Source organism: Danio rerio, chromosome 4, assembly GCF_049306965.1.
Source record: "Danio rerio strain Tuebingen ecotype United States chromosome 4, GRCz12tu, whole genome shotgun sequence".
Taxonomy (NCBI): Eukaryota; Metazoa; Chordata; class Actinopteri; order Cypriniformes; family Danionidae; genus Danio; species Danio rerio.
This window is the reverse complement of record NC_133179.1, coordinates 22,964,902-22,984,581: the sequence shown is the minus strand read 5'-3', so window position 1 is coordinate 22,984,581 and position 19,680 is coordinate 22,964,902. Positions and strand designations below refer to the sequence as shown.

General features: G+C 34.2%; 2 protein-coding genes across 13 annotated transcripts in view; one reads left to right on the top strand and one right to left on the bottom strand.

The window, feature by feature from the left end:
- lhfpl3 (LHFPL tetraspan subfamily member 3) overlaps positions 1-19,264 on the bottom strand; it is a 54,153-nt gene extending 34,889 nt beyond the window's left edge. Inside the window, exon 1 of the mRNA NM_001003444.1 lies at positions 18,854-19,264. Coding sequence (NP_001003444.1) covers positions 18,854-19,256 — 403 coding nt within the window. The 5' untranslated portion in view covers positions 19,257-19,264. The remainder of the gene's footprint in view (positions 1-18,853) is intronic.
- orc5 (origin recognition complex, subunit 5) overlaps positions 1-19,680 on the top strand; it is a 70,471-nt gene that overhangs the window by 39,021 nt on the left and 11,770 nt on the right. For 4 of the 12 annotated variants that reach the window (XM_073945879.1, XM_073945886.1, XM_073945880.1 and 1 more), the window contains 3 exons: positions 1,850-1,895; positions 5,489-5,660; positions 15,545-15,589. The exons of 1 other annotated variant lie outside the window; for it this stretch is intronic. The gene's annotated coding sequence lies outside the window, so the exon portion shown is untranslated. The remainder of the gene's footprint in view (positions 1-1,849; positions 1,896-5,488; positions 5,661-15,544; positions 15,590-19,680) is intronic. 7 more of the 12 variants (XM_073945884.1, XM_073945878.1, XM_073945885.1 and 4 more) reach the window with 3 other exon arrangements.

Below are 19,680 nucleotides of genomic sequence, written 5' to 3'. Positions count from 1 at the left end.
GGTCAACTGCGTTCAGCGTGCGCGAGAGAGAAATGCCCATGGCTTATCAACGTTATTGAAGTGTTGAGTGTATGTGTGGGCCCATTGCAGGAGTATATTAAAGCAATGCAGTTCAACACCAGCATATTGCTCTATTCTTAACCATAAGTAAAAACAAAGACTCACATTCAGGGCTCTATTTTGACGATTCATGCGCCTAGTGCAAAGTGCTGGGCACAGACTCATTAAGGGCTTGTCAGAATCCACTTTTGCTAATATAAGGACGGAAAAATCCGCTTTGCGCCATGGCGCATGATCTAAAAGGGTTGAGCTTATTTTCTTAATGAGTTATAGGTGTGTTTTAAAAATAAACCAATCAGAGTCTCCTCTCCCATTCCCTTTAAGAGTCAGTTGCGTCGTGTTATTTACATGACGGACTTTGTAAGTGGAAAACTAAGCATTTTACTAGCAAGAAAACAGAGCATCTGCAGCACGAGAATGAGAGATCTCCTCATTATCTACTTTCACTTTCGCTCTCATGGACACGAATAAACTGAAAAAGCCCCCGAGATGAATAAGGCATGAAAGTATGGTTTTTATATTTGTGTTGGCTAGAAAATAATATGTTTTGTAATATTTTATCCTTTATATTTATATCCTATATATATCCTTATTATATCCTACATATATCCTTAATATTTCAATTATTTTTCATATGTCAAAACGACTCTTGCGCCAAGCTGAAACTAGCAAACAACAATTGCGTCGTGCCTTGCGCCACATTGTGCCGGATGTATGATAGGGCCCTCAGTGTTAATCCACACAGCGGCAAAGCTCTAATAGTTTGAAACTTGACTGCCGCACGTATGTAAGAAAATCTGACGGTGGTCATAGCAACGACAAATGGCAGAGGATCACGAGCTCACAAACGCATTTAAATCTGTATAAAAAAACGGCATGCATCGCATTTTTAACAAGGCTTTAGACCTGATATGAGAATATAAAGAGCTAACCTGATACAGTACAAGCCACATGGAGCAATTACAAGTAACAAATCACGATTAAATACATATTTATTCAAAACAAGGAGGCTATCATTTTAATCGCACTTACACTTGTGAATGGAGGAAGAAACTGATCCATAAACTATGTACTGATAAAATTCCTGTCCAGCTCTGACAAAGTCCCATACATCAATAGTCTTTTCTGATCCTTCCTTGAACAATCAAATCCCCAGTAGCAGGGGAGATTACTGCAGTAATCACCAGAATGTTCACTCATTAATGTTTAGTCATGATCAGTCACCAACACCTGCACTCTGCTAGCATTTGAAGGGAAAGGCGCGTTCACAGTTTACTAGATCTGGCACAGAACATATTTGGTATTGTTTCAGGTCTACGATACGAACAGGCAAAAGATCTGGACAAATGACGAATCATTTAAACGATTCAAGTCTTTTATTAAAAAATCTATAGTTTTAAACAAAGTGCACATTCAGATTTAAACCTCAGCAGAATGTTTCCATTTACTTAGAGCTGCGTTGTACACTGCATTAGAAATATATATCTACATCTTGGATTGCTAAGGTGAGTAAATTAGCAGCAAATTTTCATTTTAGGTTGCACGATTCCTTTAATTTTTCTCAACATGTCAACCAACAATGTGGAGAATGTGCCTGCATTTGTTTTTGAGGGCAAAAAAGGTGTAAAGTTACTTGGAGAGACGTGGGCAGCAGTAAGCTGACACTTTGATGCTTTGTTTATTTTCTCCTAATTGACTTTACTTCCCACTGTCTTGTCCTCCATTTGTGCTGTTTACCCTCACAGTTTCAATAGCTATTTCTCAGTGCTCTTGTTGCTCTTCTCTTTAGACAGTGCCATGCAAACACATTAGGTGACTGGTCAGCCAGACAACAAGTAAGTTTTACATAATTTTTCTAGCACCTGTCACTTTATTGCAGACCACTGGTATATTACATATACTGTGTACAGAATAGAATTGTACAATCCCAGCTGTGGTTCCTCAGTATAATTATTTTTCTAGATAAACACATTGTAATACATTTGGCAATTTGCATGTCAATATTAATAAATTAGATGACAACGCATCTCACTCTGATGGTCTTCTAATTGATGTTTGCACCAAATATCTTACTGAAATTGCATAACTATATAGTTTCAAAGACAACCTAGATTGTAAAGTTTAAAAGACAGGTAGACTACAGAAAAGATAGATAGATAGATAGATAGATAGATAGATAGATAGATAGATAGATAGATAGATAGATAGATAGATAGATAGATAGATAGATGGATGGATGGATGGATGGATGGATGGATGGATGGATGGATGGATGGATGGATGGATGGATGGATGGATGGATGGATGGATGGATAGGATTTTAAAAGATCACAACTAATCTTTATTACTAACATGGTTTTAAGATGCTTTACTGATATTGAACTAAAGCTCATGATCTGTGATCATGATACGCTAGTAAATAGATAAACCACAGGACTGGCATGCTAACCCTTTATCAGCACAATTTACTGAATGCTAAAGTCTCTACTGATCTTCACACAACTCTGGATGATGTTAGCAAACAGCAAAGTCTGTTAGCAACAGTAGGCTTTCAATCATCCGTTTAGAATGAGAAATGCAGTCAGCAGGAGTGCGCGGTCTTAGCCAAGATTAGCAAGCAGTCACTAAGCAAAGCGGCAAGCGAGAGCCAGTTTTCCTGGGGCTTCGCTAATGACATTAACTCCACATACACAATCTAATCAATCCGCTAACGGCTTCGGCCAAAGCCATCAACCACAATTAAAAATCGGCATACTCCATCCGCTGTATGCTGATGCATTTTTTAAATATCATAATTAGTCTGAGCCAGGCGTTTTGAAAGTGACTTTGACTTGAATTAGCAGGCCCGATGTGCTCATCAGTACGGCGGAGATCAAGTCAGAGAGGATTAAAGCCTGCGTGTTAATGGAGCACGGGTATTTTTAACCACTAAGTGCTAATCTGTAATGCTGGATTTCTGATACGTGACTAGCTGAGAACTGATTCATGCTGCATGATGGAGTTCAAGGCTGCTATGGCTAGCTAAACCAAGTCTGTGTGCGATTTTATTACTTTGCGATTGGCAGTAGAGTTCGTGTGGAGGACAGTTCACTAATAGTACACTAGACACCATTCACTGCTTCACAAATAAACAGGCCTACAGTTTCAAGTGCAGTCTAAAGGGCATATTATAGTGCTGTTTGGTAAGGTAAACATGATTACTGATATTGCTAATACCCAAAAATATTATTAATTTGGCCATAATTTATTCACCCTTTACTTGTTCCAGACCAGTTTGAATTTTTTGTTTGTTTGTTCTGTTGAGCACAAAATAAGTCAAATTAAAGAATTTTGATAGCCTGCAACCAACAGAGATAAAACTCAATGGGACTTGTGTTTAATTCGATGGAAACTCAATAGTATGGAACAAGTAAAGAGTTATTAAATTATGGCAGAATTATTTTTGGGTGAACTATCCCTTTAAGATTTAAGTGATATGAGCAAGCTTATGACCTTTAAGTGCTATAGTCGACCACAATGAATCAAAACAATTTGGAGCCTATTCTTTTTCATGGTTGCTTTTAAAAAAAGAGATGTAAATCTTTTGCATAAAGTAGAAGAAAAATTATTCAGGTTTGAAACTGAATAAAAATACATGATTTTTATTTCATTCATGGATATTAAACTTTGATAACTGCTTGTTTGATGAGGTACATTTTGGGGATGGATTTGTGTGCATTATTATTAAATATTGAGATTGCAAGTATATATGTTGTACAGTTCAATATGTTTAAAAAATAAAGAAACTTAAGCTCAACATGGATGCAATGCTTTGATCATAAATACATTAAAGGGCACCTATTTTACCCCTTTTTCAAGATTTAAGATAAGCCTTTTGTTTCTCCAGAATGCGTCTGTAAAGTTTCAGCTCAAAACACCCATCTAATTATTTATTATACTTTCTAAGAATATAAATTCTCTGCTCTAAACACAATGTAGCTGTTTTTGTGGCCTATGCCTTCAATGCTGGTTCTCCACATGCCTGTCAGAGTGTACCTCAATCTCTACCTTGGCTGTGTCAGATAAACAGCACAGCGCAGATCTCACATAACGTTTGTGAGAAATACTACAGTAAGAACTTTCCTAATGATTATTTGATTTATTTGTTGTGGAGATGCAACGATGAGTCACACACAATGTCGTTACAAAGTTCACGCAAGCACACACAGACACACACACACATGCAACCGTTTAACTTTGCACTGTTTTTGCAGGGCAAATGTGACAGGATACATGTTAATATCCACTGCTGTTAATGTTCAAATTAAACCTAATTTAATGTCCACAAAAAAAGAGTCTATTTTTATAAATGTTCTAACATCCTGCTGTAATGATCAAGTAAAGACGGTAAAAATGCAGTAATTCATTGCAAACATGCACTGTTTTAAAAACGTGTTAAACTTGTAAAACTCATCCTTGAGCACATTTGATGATGATTGATGATCACAGCGAGCTAAATAAATCTTTAAATCCCAGCTGCTTTGCAAACGTCCTGTCTTATAATTATACGCATTACTACGGAGACATGTCACGGAGCGGTTGTCAATCAATTCGGTGGGCGGGGAAACCGCACTCCTAAGCCATGTTGTGGTGGGTCTCAAAATGGGATTTGGACTTGTGTTTATATCACTCCAATATGACTGTGAACACACTACCTAGACACAGTTCCGTCCAAACAGATGATTTTCAACATGGGTGTCCTTAAAAGCAGTATTATGAACAGTATATTATAGAGGAAGTATTATTTATTTGAATAATATATAATTTCAAAAAATAATGATAGAATTTATTAATTAATAAGGGAAACTTTCAACTAATTAAATGTATTTATTCTTGAAAATTTGCATGTTGTTATTTTATCATTTATTATTTATACATTGCTATAGTAACAAGCTTATTTTAATATCACTAAATAGCTACTGTTGTTCAGTTTTAGTTTACTGTAATAACCCTGCTTAGAGAGTGTTTTGCACTCACAAATGAATGTTTTTCCCCTCCTCTCATTAAGCCAAGAAAATATAGTATTCATCTTCTTATTTTTGTCTCACAGCATACTTAGTTTCCTGTTATTGCCAGTTCATTTCTAGTGTAATTTGCCAAATCATGTTATTCTGTGCGTCATTGTGCATGGCTTTGACAGGTATACACAGGCACACACACAATTTCTATCTTGCACAATGAACAAAGGTGACACACTTTTCCTGGAGCTCATTTAATTTTCACAGTTTGTGTCAGTATGAACCCACACCTACGTCATTCTCTATTTATCATTTCTGTTCTCACTCACCTTGCCCACAGTACACAACAGTTAAGCAGGCACATCTGGCTCCCAAAGGGCCTCATCATTACCGTCTCTGATTTCTCTGTAATTCTTCATTCGTTTTTCCAGGCAAACCCCCACTGTCCAAACACCAACATCTGCTCCCCATGGAGCCCGTATGAACCACATAGAGGGTCTGCTGCCATAAAACATTCACACTTCCTCTTAAAATACGACAGTCGCTTACAGAGAGCCGGATGTTCAGAATTAACTTCTGAGAAAATGACAACCAACAAAAAAGGTGAATACTGATTCAATTTTAATGAGTTGAGGTGCAGAACGTGAAGATATTCATCTTGTTTTTTGTTTACATGTACCTGTGCTTTTGAAATGACTTTTGATGTTGGTTTGGTATGGAGTTTATTGACAATTTAGACTAAAAGAGCCCTAATTTGCCATGTGAATAAAGATGATTTGAAACCTAGTAAATGGATTTTGTGTAATTAAACGCATTGCACAAACCACCTGGGGCATAACCTGTATTTGAGCTTATTATTAAAATCACATTTCAAGACTCCTTTTGCTCTTTAAAGACACTATGAATTGATTTGATGAAGATAATTTCTTTCTTGCTTTGCACCTGTTTAAGACTTGAATGGAAAAAAAATGTATGATGCTGTAAAAGAATTTTCATCTTTATTTAATAGTAATTAATATTCTAAAAAATAATTATTTATCAAATTAAGATTACACTAACATATAGATATGCACACAACTAATAGACACAAACACAAAGCCTCAATTTGAGTCATACTTGTGAATAATTAACTGCTGGAATGTTTGAACCAGTATAATAAAGAATACTCACTCAGAGTGGATAATTTGAACCCCAGTCAATTGTTAAAGGGGTGGTCCACTACGATATCATATTTTAAACTTTAATTGATGTGTAATGTAGCTGTGTGAACATAAACAACATCTCTGAATGTAAAAAGTTCTAAGTTCATTGCAAAGGGAGACCTTGGTTTTTACAGAGTTAGCTTAGCAAAGCCTACAATGAACGAATTTTGGGGACTACAAAAAATACTTCCACCCCCTGTGAGATCACAAAGGTCGTTTATTGCGCATCCATACTGAGCAGGTAAGGCCCGTGGCCAGAGGCGCTGGAACGTAATAGCAGAGATGAAGCTAAAAATGCCTCCAAATACGGCTGTTTCCTCAGAGCTTCATCTGTTTCTGTATTTGGGCTTCCAAAGGACACGACACAAAGACAAGTGCTTACAGTTCAATATTAATTATGTTCCAGAGAATTATAAAATACATTGCAAGCATAATTTGACAACAGCTTCCAGAATCTCTCTTAGTTCAGTGCTGGATTCGACTAAAATCTACTCAAAGCAGAAGCTGTGAGCTACAACCTGTAAGTGTTTTTATTTGTTAAAATTAATCATGACATGTACAGTGTCTAGCGGTAACGGTATGCTGTAGCAACGTTGTAAACAATGGGAAATGCTGCTTTGCCGGCAAATGATTTAGCTACAAATTCATATTTATCAGTCAAACTGCTGTAAACACACACACACACTCCACCAGCACGTTCGTGTCTCTTATGTGTGTGCGCGACTGCATTGATTGTCTTCAGGCAGCTTTTCCATGCATTTCACATCTCAGATAATGAAGTCGCAATAGATATGTGAATGATTCATATTACTTACACCTGCATATTCCAGATATATGTGAAAGACGTCATGTAAACGCATAGAGTTAAAAAAAATACAGGATAGGTCACTTGACTCGTGGTAGCAGCAGAAAATTAAATCAAGGCTCACACAGGTAGCATCCCACATCTTGTGCTTTATTCTTCTGTCATGATATTACACATTATTATTACATAATATAATGTATAATATATTACATATTATACATTATGTTCACACATTCACTCACACACACACACACATAGACGCAGACAACATTCACACACACACATAGACGCACACACAATGGCAAACGCTTTTAAAGGAGCTGCACCCCATTTTCACTCGTTACAGACGGCAGGCAGGAGGTTGACTGATTGTTTACACAGCAGAAAAGCATGTGCTTTTACGGGTCGTGACGTGGAGCCGAACCGTGAATAGCAGCACATTATGACGATGACCAATCAGAGTCACTTAAGGGCGGGTCTTTCAGAGGAACTAGGAAATTTGACAGTCGTTTTCATGTTAGCTGAGTAGCTCTGTATAATCAAAGTGAGATATTAAAAAATAATGCGATTTCCTTCAAGTGAAACATGAGCACACATTGCTTTGCATCTTATAAACACAACCAAGCCTTAAAATTACATTCTGGGCCACCCCTTTAAGTGGAGTATCGCTCTAACTGGATCAATTAAATAAGTGATTTAATGACTAAAGAGTCTCTCTGACCAAATCATTTGAATCATCGAGTAGTTCACTGAATACTGAATACTCTGCGCAGATCATTTGAAGCCCAGTGAATCGTTAACTTGAGAATGGCTCTAATCAAATAATTTGAATCAGTGAGTAGTTCATTAATGACTCCGTCTGAACAAATTATTTGAATCAGTGAGTTTTTTACTGAAGACTTTCTCTGACCAAATCATTTGTATCAGTGAGTAGATAACTGAAGACTCTGACCAAATCTATTGAATTGGTAAATAGTTAACAAGACTTACACTGACACTGACCAGATCGTTGAGTGGATAACTGAAGTATTGCTCTTAGCAGATTATTTGAACCAGTGAAGTAACTGAAGATTCACTCTTGCCAAATCATTTGAATCAGTGAGTAGTTAACAGAAGACTCATTTTGACAAGATTATCTGAATCAATGGGTTATTGACTAAAGAGATCATTTAGTAGTTAACTGAAGACTAACTCTGACCAAATAATTTTAATTAGGGTGTAGTTATCTAAAGACTCACTCTGACCAAAACATATGAATCAATGTGTAGTTAACTGAAGACTAACTCTGACCAAATAATTTTAATTAGGGTGTAGTTATCTAAAGACTCACTCTGACCAAAACATATGAATCAGTGTGTAGTTAACTGAAGACTCCCTCTGACCAGATTGTTTGGATCAGTAAGTAGGTAACTAACTAAACACTACTAGTACCATCTGTTATAAATTCAATATAAACCACTACTTCCTGAGGCTTATTGCTTTAAACATTATTAGATCAAAACCTTTATATATGCACTTAGAAAATAGATAAGGTAAAGTTTAATTTAATGTCAACTTAAATCTTCAAATCACAGTTAGACGTGCCAAGCAACCACTTAAACATTAGGGTTTTCTGTCTTTTTTCAGCCATTAGTCTATAATACATGTTAGTGTCTTGTGTTTTAGCTCAAGCAGATGTTCTCTGTCCTCAGTCAAGTCAGCTGCTCACTCTTAACTTAAAGAGGCACTTTTAATTATAGCATCCTCTCAATTATAGCTGTCAATCACCCTTTGCACCACAGGCATGTTATGAAGATGAGGATTGCAAACTTTAATTACTGCATAGTAATACACAAAGAATGGGTTACATTAGAAAAGGAACATTAACGAGTATTTGTGGATATATAATAGTAGTAAAACTAAATTTATAGTAAAAATACAACCTTGGTAACATTTTCCTTGATCAGGTTTATTTAGTAAAAGCCAGATCTGTGACTATAGTACTATTTTAAAAATAAAACAGTCAAACGACAGCATTTTTATTGCTCTCTTCACTGTGATTTGTAGCTTGAGTGTCACAGAAACCTGCTGTGTTTCATATATATACCTTTAGGTGTTTAATATAATCACATATCACCTGCTGTCTCTCAGCATAGCAAATATGAGGGAGAAACGCCTTCATATTTTCACTTCAACCAGTGTGATCTCAGTCTGCTCTGAGATATGATTCACACATGTGCTAAATAGATAACATTTTTTAATAAAAGAGTTCACCTACTGAATACTGAAACCATTAAATCCATACTGAAATCCAATATAAGAGAAAAAACAGCTGTAATTAACTGTTTGAGTTAGAACTAGAATCAAATACAGCAATGGTGCCCAAACGTTTTGGTATAAATGGCCAAAAACCAAATATCATTGAGAGCCTTGGGCCGAAGGTAATATATCAAACTATACAACAAAAAGTTGCCATGGGTAATTTCATAATTTATTGCAAAACATTACTTTAAATCATATTAACTAAAAGACTACAGCGTTTAAGATAACTTATTGCAACAAAAACATAAACAATCACGTTTTGGAGTTCAATGCCAAATACACCAGTCAAGCAGAACCTGACTCTGCCTTGATTTGTCCTTTATCCATAGGGTGACTTTATGTACATTTAAACTAAATCTGATTAATTTACACAATTTAATTGAAACATTTAATTTCAGTTAGCTTTTAACAATAAACAAACAAACAAACAAAAGGTTACAATAGATTTGAAATGACAATTTCTAAACCATTCTCATCATTCTTCTTCTCTTCTCAGATGGGATGGCAGGCCAAATCAAATGTTCTCATGGGCTAACTTTGGCCTGTGGGCCCCAGTTTGAGCATCTCTGACTAGTATGATTGCATGGCATTTTGCCAGTTTATTTACATAACAATGTCCTTTCAGAGTGGAACTTTTTTAAAATCTTACTTAGTATACATAAGTAATGTAAGTATTTCATGTTTGAATACTTATTAGGTTTGACTTTGACTAAAATGCCAGTCTTTGTTTTATTCTATACATGTTTGATAACACATTTATTATGATAGGAAATCAGGGTTATTCAACCAAATACTGTGTAGCATAATGTTAAATGTTAATGGTAAAAAATATTACATAATACACACGTCATGTTAAGTCAGCCAATCAGAGAGCCTGGGTAATGTAGCAGAGGAAGTGAGACTTGATGATTTACAAAAATGACTTAGTCAAAAAAAAAAAGAAGCAGTTTTAAGCAATTGTATTTTTCTATGCACAACAACAACAAATAAATAAATACAACATATGAATTTCTTAAAAAATGGAGTTATCTCTTTTTGCAAATAACCTCTTCATTTGGAATTGATATAAGATAAAAATCCAATGCAGAAGAAAAAAAGGTCAAATGGATTTAATAGTTTTTTTAAGATAAGTGGTTGCAAACGATTTATATGAGCTGAATTTAAACAAGTAAATTAAATTTAAAACTTAAAATATATACATATTTATATTCTAAATTGTGTGTGTTATGGTTTCTTTAATTTTGCTTTTAATAGTTACATTTAAACAACTATACTATAACTGTCTAAATATCTTATTTTTAAAACTTTAAGTATGTCTCGTAATATGTCTCGCCAATACCATAGGTCTTCTGACATATACTTGGCCGTGGTACTGAGTTACTACCAAAATATTCACGTATCATAAATTACAACGTCCATTACACCTGCAGATAATGCAAAGTATAGTAAGGCATGACTCTGCAGAACACCACATCAGATGATAACTGTATGCATGGAGCCAGTGAAGCGACAGATAGAGGAGTGGGTGTTTTATTGGAGGCCAGGAACGAACTGAATGAGTGAGTCATTGAGTATGTGAAGTACAGTACAGTCAGTTATCAGCTCTTCATTCACAATCTGCCCCGCGCTGCCCTGCTTCCATTAGTGTGTCTCGTGTCTGTGAAGCTCATAACCCTTAACCGATGTGCTCACTGTGTACATTCATCCATATGTTATGTAACTCTATAATTACTCTTGGAAGTGGGATATCTTTCATCATATCACTGACATGACATTAAGTGACATTAAAGAATCTTAAATAACAACATTTTTATATTTTCTGAAAAACAAGAGCATTGCATATGCAGTCAAACCCGAAATGATTTATACCCCTGGAAAATTCTGACTTAAAGTTACTTTTATTTAACCTTTTCCCAAGAGATAATAGGATGCTGTACAAGAGGCATCATTGTGGGGGAAAAATCGTAGCTTTAATTTATTTGAACAAAAAGAGGCACGTCCAAAATTATTCATACCCCTCTCAATAATCAATAGAAAAACTTTTTTTTGGCTATTACAACATTTAAACGCTTCCTATAATTTCTGACCATCTTTTGCATGTCTCCACTGGTATTTTTGCCCATTCATCTTAATCGATGAGCTCTAACTTTTCAGGTTGGAGGATCTCCTTTGCAATCACCCTGATCTTTAGCTTCTTTAGATTCTCAATTGGATTTAAGTCAGGACTCTGTCTGGGCCACTGCAAAATGTTAATCATTTGTTCATTTTTTTTACTGTGCAATTTGGATCATTATCATACTTAAATGTCCACTGGTGCCTGAGACCAAGTTTGTAGTTGTTGAGAATATTGATCTATTGCTCCTCTTTCATGGTGCCATTTACTGTGATTAGTTCACTGGCTCAAAAACACCCACCAAATCATTAGGTTGCCATCACCATGTTTGACAGTGGGGAATGAGATGGTGTTCATAGGAGGCAAAGTCTAGAACAGCTATGCGGCCGGCCGGAAGTGCGATATGCACAACAATATAGCAGCATTTTTATATGACAATATATAACAATAATTCTATATTTTTACAGTATTGTGGTTTTAGGGTTGGAGTGGGGGTAGGCATTTAATAGACTTTAATAAAATACAATAAATGGAAAATTTAATAAATAATATAAATCATTCTCGTTAACTTCCAACCACATCCATATTCGATCTAGCACAACCGTACATAGGTTTAAAGTTTTCTCCTTTTTTATACCAACTGAAGGCTATATCATTATGCCCAAACAATAATTTTCCTTTATCTCATCTAACCATAAAACATACAACTTGAATTACACTTTGTATAGATGAGCATTTTCAAAGGCCAAACAGGCTTTTGTGCGCTTACTCTGGCGAAGTGGTGTCCTCCTTGGTCTGTTTTAATAGAGCGCATCAGTGTACAGTGTCCATTGAACTATCTGTCTTGAGATGTTGCCACCAGCAGAGCCCAGATTCATCAGGATGGTCTTAATGGTGATCCTTGAATTCTATTTTTACCTCTCTCACTATCCTCCTGGCCCGCACAGGTGTCACTTTTGGCTTCCTACCACATCCTGAGAAATTTTTCACAGTGTGGAACATCTTGTATTTTTAAAATAATACTTTGCACTTATTAATACTTAATAATACTTTGAACAATTTTAAGCATGACACTTTTTGTGTGAATGTAAATGAAAGCTAATATTTTTTTGTCCACAATGATGCCTCTTATACATGGTCTTATTATCTTTTGGAAGAAGCCTGTGTCATTTCCGGTCAATAAAAAAAAAAAAAAAAAACTTGCTGGTTGAAAAGTAAATTCAAAAAGTAAGTCAGAATTTGCCGGGGGAATAAACAAAAAATTATAATATGGATATTTCATAAAAATATGTTAGAAGTAATAAGAAACATTAAAACATTAAAATTGTGTTTTATTATATTTAAATGTATATTATATATTATATATTATATATTATATATTATTTGCAATATTATATATTATTTTAAATTATTATTTTTTATCATTATTACATAAGTTTATGTAGTACATCAGTTTGGATTCTTATAAAAAAAGTTTATTATTACCAGTGTTGGATTTAGAAAAGCCGCTTTTACTCAAATTATTTGTCTATAAAAGTTAATGCCACTTGCTGTGACTTTTGCTAAATCTACAGCATCCAGTAATAATGATAACAATACAATTTGGCATTCATTATTATTCAAAAGAATAAATTCTTTAGTCAAGAAAAGGGAAAAAAAATCATTGTTTGGCCTTTGGACGTTTTCTTAATGTTCTTGTTTGTAAGTATTTGTCTTATAAATATGAACTTTTGGTCGACTACATGAACACCCCTTCGCTCTGCCCCATATGTTCACACTGCAGGTTTTCACAGTTGTGATTTTGTGCTTTGTGTCTGTCTGAATGTAACAGATGACAGTCTGGTTTGACCCACTGAGGCCGGCAGCATTGACTATATTTCTTTAGGGCACGGAGAAGTAAACACTGACAACATTAGTTTCTCATTACCCACATACATGCTTACTGGATCAATGAGCCATTACAAATACAAATGGACTTTTTATTGCTAACCGCCAATACTCGTTTCCATTTCATAAAGGATGTTTAGAAACTCGAATGAAACATCCATTCCAATCTCAGCTGTATCAAACAATTCAAATGGTTTCAAATGAATTATTAAGGCTATGTTTGTTCCACTGCGTATACAAAACCTAACACAATTTTTTTAAATTCTTCTCCAAGGCATCCATATTAAACTGGCAGTGTTCACCCCATGTAAACAGTCAGAAAGCAAATCACAGCTTCATCAGCACTGAATTAATTAGATTCATATCAAAGTCATGTCATAGTAAAAGAAAAAGACACTTAAAGATAAACTGGACAGTTCACTTAAAAATGACACATTTACTCTACCTCAAGTGGTCCCAAACATTTGAGTTTCTGGTCAATACAAAAAGATATTTAGAAAAATGTTTAAAACTGGCAGCCATTGACATCCATAGTAGGAAAAAATATATTATTTAAAGTGACAGTTCACCCAAAAATGACAATTCTCTTACAATTTCCTCACCTTTCACTTGTTCTCAGCCCATTTGATTTTCTTTCTTCTGTTGAACACAAAAGAAGACATTTTAAAAAAGCTTAAAACCTGTAATCATTGACACCCACTATATTTGTTTTTCCCACTATGGATCTCAATGGTTACAAGATTCAAGCTTTCTTTAAAATATCTTAACCGAAGAAAGAATCTCATGTAAGTTTATAACCACTTGATAGTGAGTAAATGGCAAGTAAATGGATACAGTTTTTGAATATATTTTAAAATACCTTGTTTGTGTTCAACAGGAAAAAATAAGGTCAAACAGATTTAAAACAAGTGAAGTGGTGGCATGTGTAAAAATAACAGAATTTTCAATTTTGGGTGAACTATCCCTTTAAGTACTTCCAGTCAAATCTTCCCATCTGTTTTGGCTCTTATAACTTATTTGCGCTTTCAAATTCAAACTTGGCACCACAGGCATTTTCAGACCTATTTAAGCTTCAGCCCCTCTAAAAATCTGCTGCCGGTGTCCTTAAAAATCTCATTATGTAATCTTTTTTTTTCACATTTGCTGAAAACTGAGGCTACAGTGAGATATTTGAGGTTATTCCTCTCCAAAACTACAGCCAAATACACCACTGTTACTCAAAGACTACTGACAAATGCCGATTTAATTGGTTCATTAAAAAATGTCAGTCGAGCAAAAGCACTGCGGCTCACATTTAACAAGTAATAATGCTCTGATCCACAATCATATTTTATCTTCGGAGATTGGGCTGATCCAATTTATTAGAATTAAATTTCATGAGGCATCCAAGAATCAATTTTTTAGCATTTTTATGACATTATTATTATTATTATTATTATTATTATTATTTAGTGGTGGTGGTGGTAGTAGTAGTAGTATCGGTATCAGTATCATTAGTATTAATATTATTATTAATATACTTTCATCACTATCATTGCATCATTAATAGCCCAGGGGGTTGTTGCTTCATATTTAATTGATTGTACGGGACTACAGTATGTTGAAAAGCGCAGAAAAGCATTGTTTTCAGCTTTTTTGATGAATAGATAATTCAGAGGAACAGCATCCATCTAAAATAGAAATGTTATTTTCTTCAACCTCCTTTTTAATCAATTTAAAGCATCTTTCTTAACTTTTTAATTACTACTTTTTTATCATACTGACTCCAAGCTTTTAAATCATATTAATTTATGGTTATAACAGAGTGTAATGTAATAAATATTTAATTAATAAATATTTAATTAATATTCATATCATCAGAAAATATAAAAAATGTTATATATATATATATATATATATATATATATATATATATATATATATATATATATATATATATATATATATATATATATATATATAATATAATTGATTGTCCATCGATTTGCGTGATTTCTAAAGAATTGTGTGCTTTATGTAATAATGCTTAAAAAATTAAAAAAATTTGCCTCTGAAATCACAGGAATACATTATACATTCAATATTAACATCGCTATTATTTTGTTTTATTTGTTTGAACATTTATTTGTAAAAGAGGCGCTTGGACAATCAATTAAACTTCTCCTTTTTGAATTCTCAGGAGGAGGGGAAGAAAACAAACATAGGGTTCTAGAAATGACATAAGGTAAGGGTGAGTAAAGGATGACAGAACTGTTGTAAATAAACAGCTATAAGAATGATTATGGAGGGCAGTAGGAACATCATGTGTCAGTGCGCTCCGACAGCTGCACACAGGCCACCTCTGACAGTAATTTGTCCACAACTGTGAGTCCTTGAGTCCTTGAGGCCAGGCACAAAAATAGACAACCTCTGTCTTTATCCTTTCAGTAAAAAATAAAATGTTTACAGAACACTTGACAATTTGAGAAATTTAGCTGGATATGTTTAGTACATTTTCTCCAGAGGTACATTTCTCCTTTCCAACAGCAAATACATAAAATCCAAGGTTGGTCACTCCTGGAAATGTATCAAACTAATGGAACCCTGGAGTTTCAGCTCAAAATACAAAATCATTTATGATAGCTTGAAGCAAATTTTCCCCTATTTGCAAGTAAGCATTTTTGTTTGTTAATTTATTAAAATGCAAATGAGCTGCTGGTTTCTTGAAGAGGGTGGAGCCTTTTCACACTATTCTGACTTTCCAGAATCAACAAAAAGTGTGTATGATATCAATTTTCTGCTAAAAGTATTGAGGTTACTGATCAAATAATAACCATAAATAAAAAATGTAAAATGTAAAAAGTTATAATGCAAAAAATAATTACAAAATTATTAAGAATAAGAAACAACACTAGCTACGTTTCTATCCACCTATTTTATGCACATTTTAGATATACACACACAAAAAAATTGTTGATGGAAACACCAAAACATGCATCAATTTTTAAAAATATGCATAAAAAACTTAGCACATAACTGAGTAGGAATTTTTTTTATTCGATAAGATGTGCATTACCTACAATGGAAACACTTACTGAACAAATTTCAGTATACACATTAAAAAAATTTGATTTTGTTATTAGAGATCATGTGACTATAAAAGTGTGTGTAAATGGACAAACCAGCCGGCTGAGCACATTGTAAAGCATCTGAAACCTTAACCGTTTTTATCATCTTTATCGTCTTTTAACTGTCTTTAACGGCTTTAACCATTTCAGTATTAGTGTTATTATATTATTAACTACCTCCAGAATTGTCACAACTTCAAACGCCACCATGTGTTCATTACGTGTCCGCAAGCATATTGTCTTCTGAGGCGCAAGTCAATAATAAAGAGAAGAATGACACAGCTTCTCTTACTGCAGCAAATTCTGTTTTTACACTGGATATTTGGCGCCAGTTAATCAGGAAGTGACGACTTTGTTCTCTTTGACTCATTGGTTGGAAACACTACTTTATTTGCATATGTTTTATGCAATATTCCAGTTTTGTGCATAATTTGCATTTTTGAATGATGGAAACATAGCTATTGTCTTAAGGATTAAAAGATAACAAGCATAAATGATTTTTTAATTATTTATTACATTGCACAAATCTATAACCTTATTTCAGAGTTCCAAATTTCAAACAAAATCTGTTTTTCTGCTCATATTTTGTTTTTATTTTTGTGTGTGCTTACAGTCTTACAGCTAAATTTATATGCTATAGAAAAATATTAAATACAAATTTAAAAAGAGGAAAAATCAAGAGAAGCAAAAAAATTAAGAAAATGTAGCCTTTTTTGCAATATTTTGCTTGAATTTAATTGCATTATTTTTCAATTTCTAAATATGTTTGGAGACTAGAATATTATTTCAATAAATTAATCTGTTTAATAAATCTGTTTTGTTTAAATGCACCAAAATACATTGCCAATATTCACTGAAAAATGGATACAAATATTCATTTTCAAAATGGGGTATACTTTATTATGCTGAGCACTGTATATATATCCTCAGACTTTATTAAAATGGTTATGGAGTCTGAACTATATGGAAAAGGTAAACTTCCAAATACTAGGATAAGTAAATTGAGGATATTAATGAAAAAATCTAATTTTTAAGCTAAAGCCTCAAACAAAAGTGATGTGCTTTTCACATTTCATATATTCTACACCCTAATGCAAGTTTTCACAGCACAACACAACCAAACCCAGCTCTCCGAGGCCCTAAAACAGTGCATCTTCAAAGAAAACCTCTTTAAAAATATCAAGGACACGTTCAGCTTTGGTCGGCAAGGGAAAAATAAACTGACTAAGCCAATCTGCGGTTGTTTTTCTCTTTACAGGAGAAAAAAGACACATCCAGTGCTTGGGCTCATTTTCTCATCATGCTCAACTGTTTAATTTAAGGATAACAAAATGGTCCACATTATTTATTTATTTAATATAATTCCTCTGTGAATTCACTGAATGGCTAGCGGGTCTGATTTTTAAAGAGTTTTTCTGAAAGCATCACATTTGGGAGATGCACTAAAAGAACTTCCCAGCAGTGATCTAGTGGATGGCAGTGTAAACTAATGGTTCATTACTCTGTTTTTTTATTAAAATTTCTTAAATTCTTTGATGGGGAATTGCACATTCACAGAATGATATCAGATCTATTTAATTATCTTTTTAGATGCAAAGAATCATAAATTTGGTAAATCTATTGTTTAAAAAAAGAGATAATAGGTAATCTATCAAACATACTGTGTCTGAAAATAAGTCATTTCGACTACATCCTGAAAATGTAAAAAATTTTCTTTGTGTAGAAATAAAAACATTAATATGATAAACATATATATCACATTTTGAATAATTTACATTTATATTGTCATTATATTGCCACACGTATTGGTCTTTGGATGTTCTTAACAATAAATATGATTGTTGAAAAGTTTGGGATTTTTTACAAATGTTTATTTAAAGAAATTAATGAATTATTCAGCAAGGATGCATTAATTCGACAAAAGTAACAGCAAAAACATTTATATTGTACAAAAGCTTTCTACTGTAGATCAATGCAGTTCTTTCTAATCATAAGAAACAAAACAGCAGCTTATTATTTTTATTATTATTATTATTTACAATATTATTATTATGTTAATTATTAAAATAAATGTTTAAGTATTTAAATACTTTCTAAAGTATAATGTGACACAATACCGAGGTAATGATATTTAACTGAATATTTAACTCTGCCAACACAATAATAAATAGCATTTTCAAATATGTTAAAATAAACAGCAGTTATTTAAAAATTGTATTTACCATGCTTTGGGTATTAAATTGTTGTTCTCCATCAAAAACCCTGAATTATGTATTTGTGTTTGTACAAACTTCCTGATTTCCAGCCTTACACATTATGCTCCTGTCAACCTATACATCAGTAGTCACGGTAAAACCTACAAATTATGCCCAGTCACTCACCTGCTGCCAGCTGCATCCACCCACAGATCTTATACACAGTGGCTGTGCTGCAGAAGAAGAAGAGGGCGAAGCAGCCGATGCATGAGAGGACCAGCACCATGGACATCCCAATGAAGAAGGACGCCGCTTTGAAGGCGCTGGATGGGATTGAGCCAAACTCAGTGAAGCTCCCCTGGCACGTCAGGTCCCGGGACATCCCGCTCCCTATGCAGTAGTGAAAGAGGCCGAAGTAGCCAGCCTGTGGTGTGTCCATGCCATCCCCGATCCAGTAGGGCTGAACGAAACATACTACGTTGACTATTGCGAAGAGGGTGGTGAAAATGGCCCACAGGACCCCGATGGCACGAGAGTTCCTGACGTAGTTGGTCTGGTAGATCTTGGCGGCCTCTGTGGCTGGGAGCATTGCTGCAGGTGTGCCAGATAGATGGATTCAGAAGTTTATGGATTCAAGTATAGGACTCAGGTCCTCTTTACCCTGTATTTACACTGGATTCAGTTTGCTGGTCCTCAATCTGTATATTTAGAGGTCCTACTTGGATTGAGACTGGATTATCTAAATTTAATCTAGAAATAGGATTCAGTTTGTAGATTCAAACCAAACTCTGATCCGATCTGGATTTAGTTCAGATGTAGGTCCTTTATGGATTCAGTCTGGATTAGGTTCCTTTCTGGATTATATCTAGAGCCAAGCTCTAAATTCTGAATTCAAATTTAGGTCTTCTTTGGATTCAGACTCAATTTAAAAATTGCTCTAGAATAACTCTAGATGTAATTTCAGCCTTCATTTAGATCCAATGTGGATTCAAATTGTACTCAAATCCTTTGTG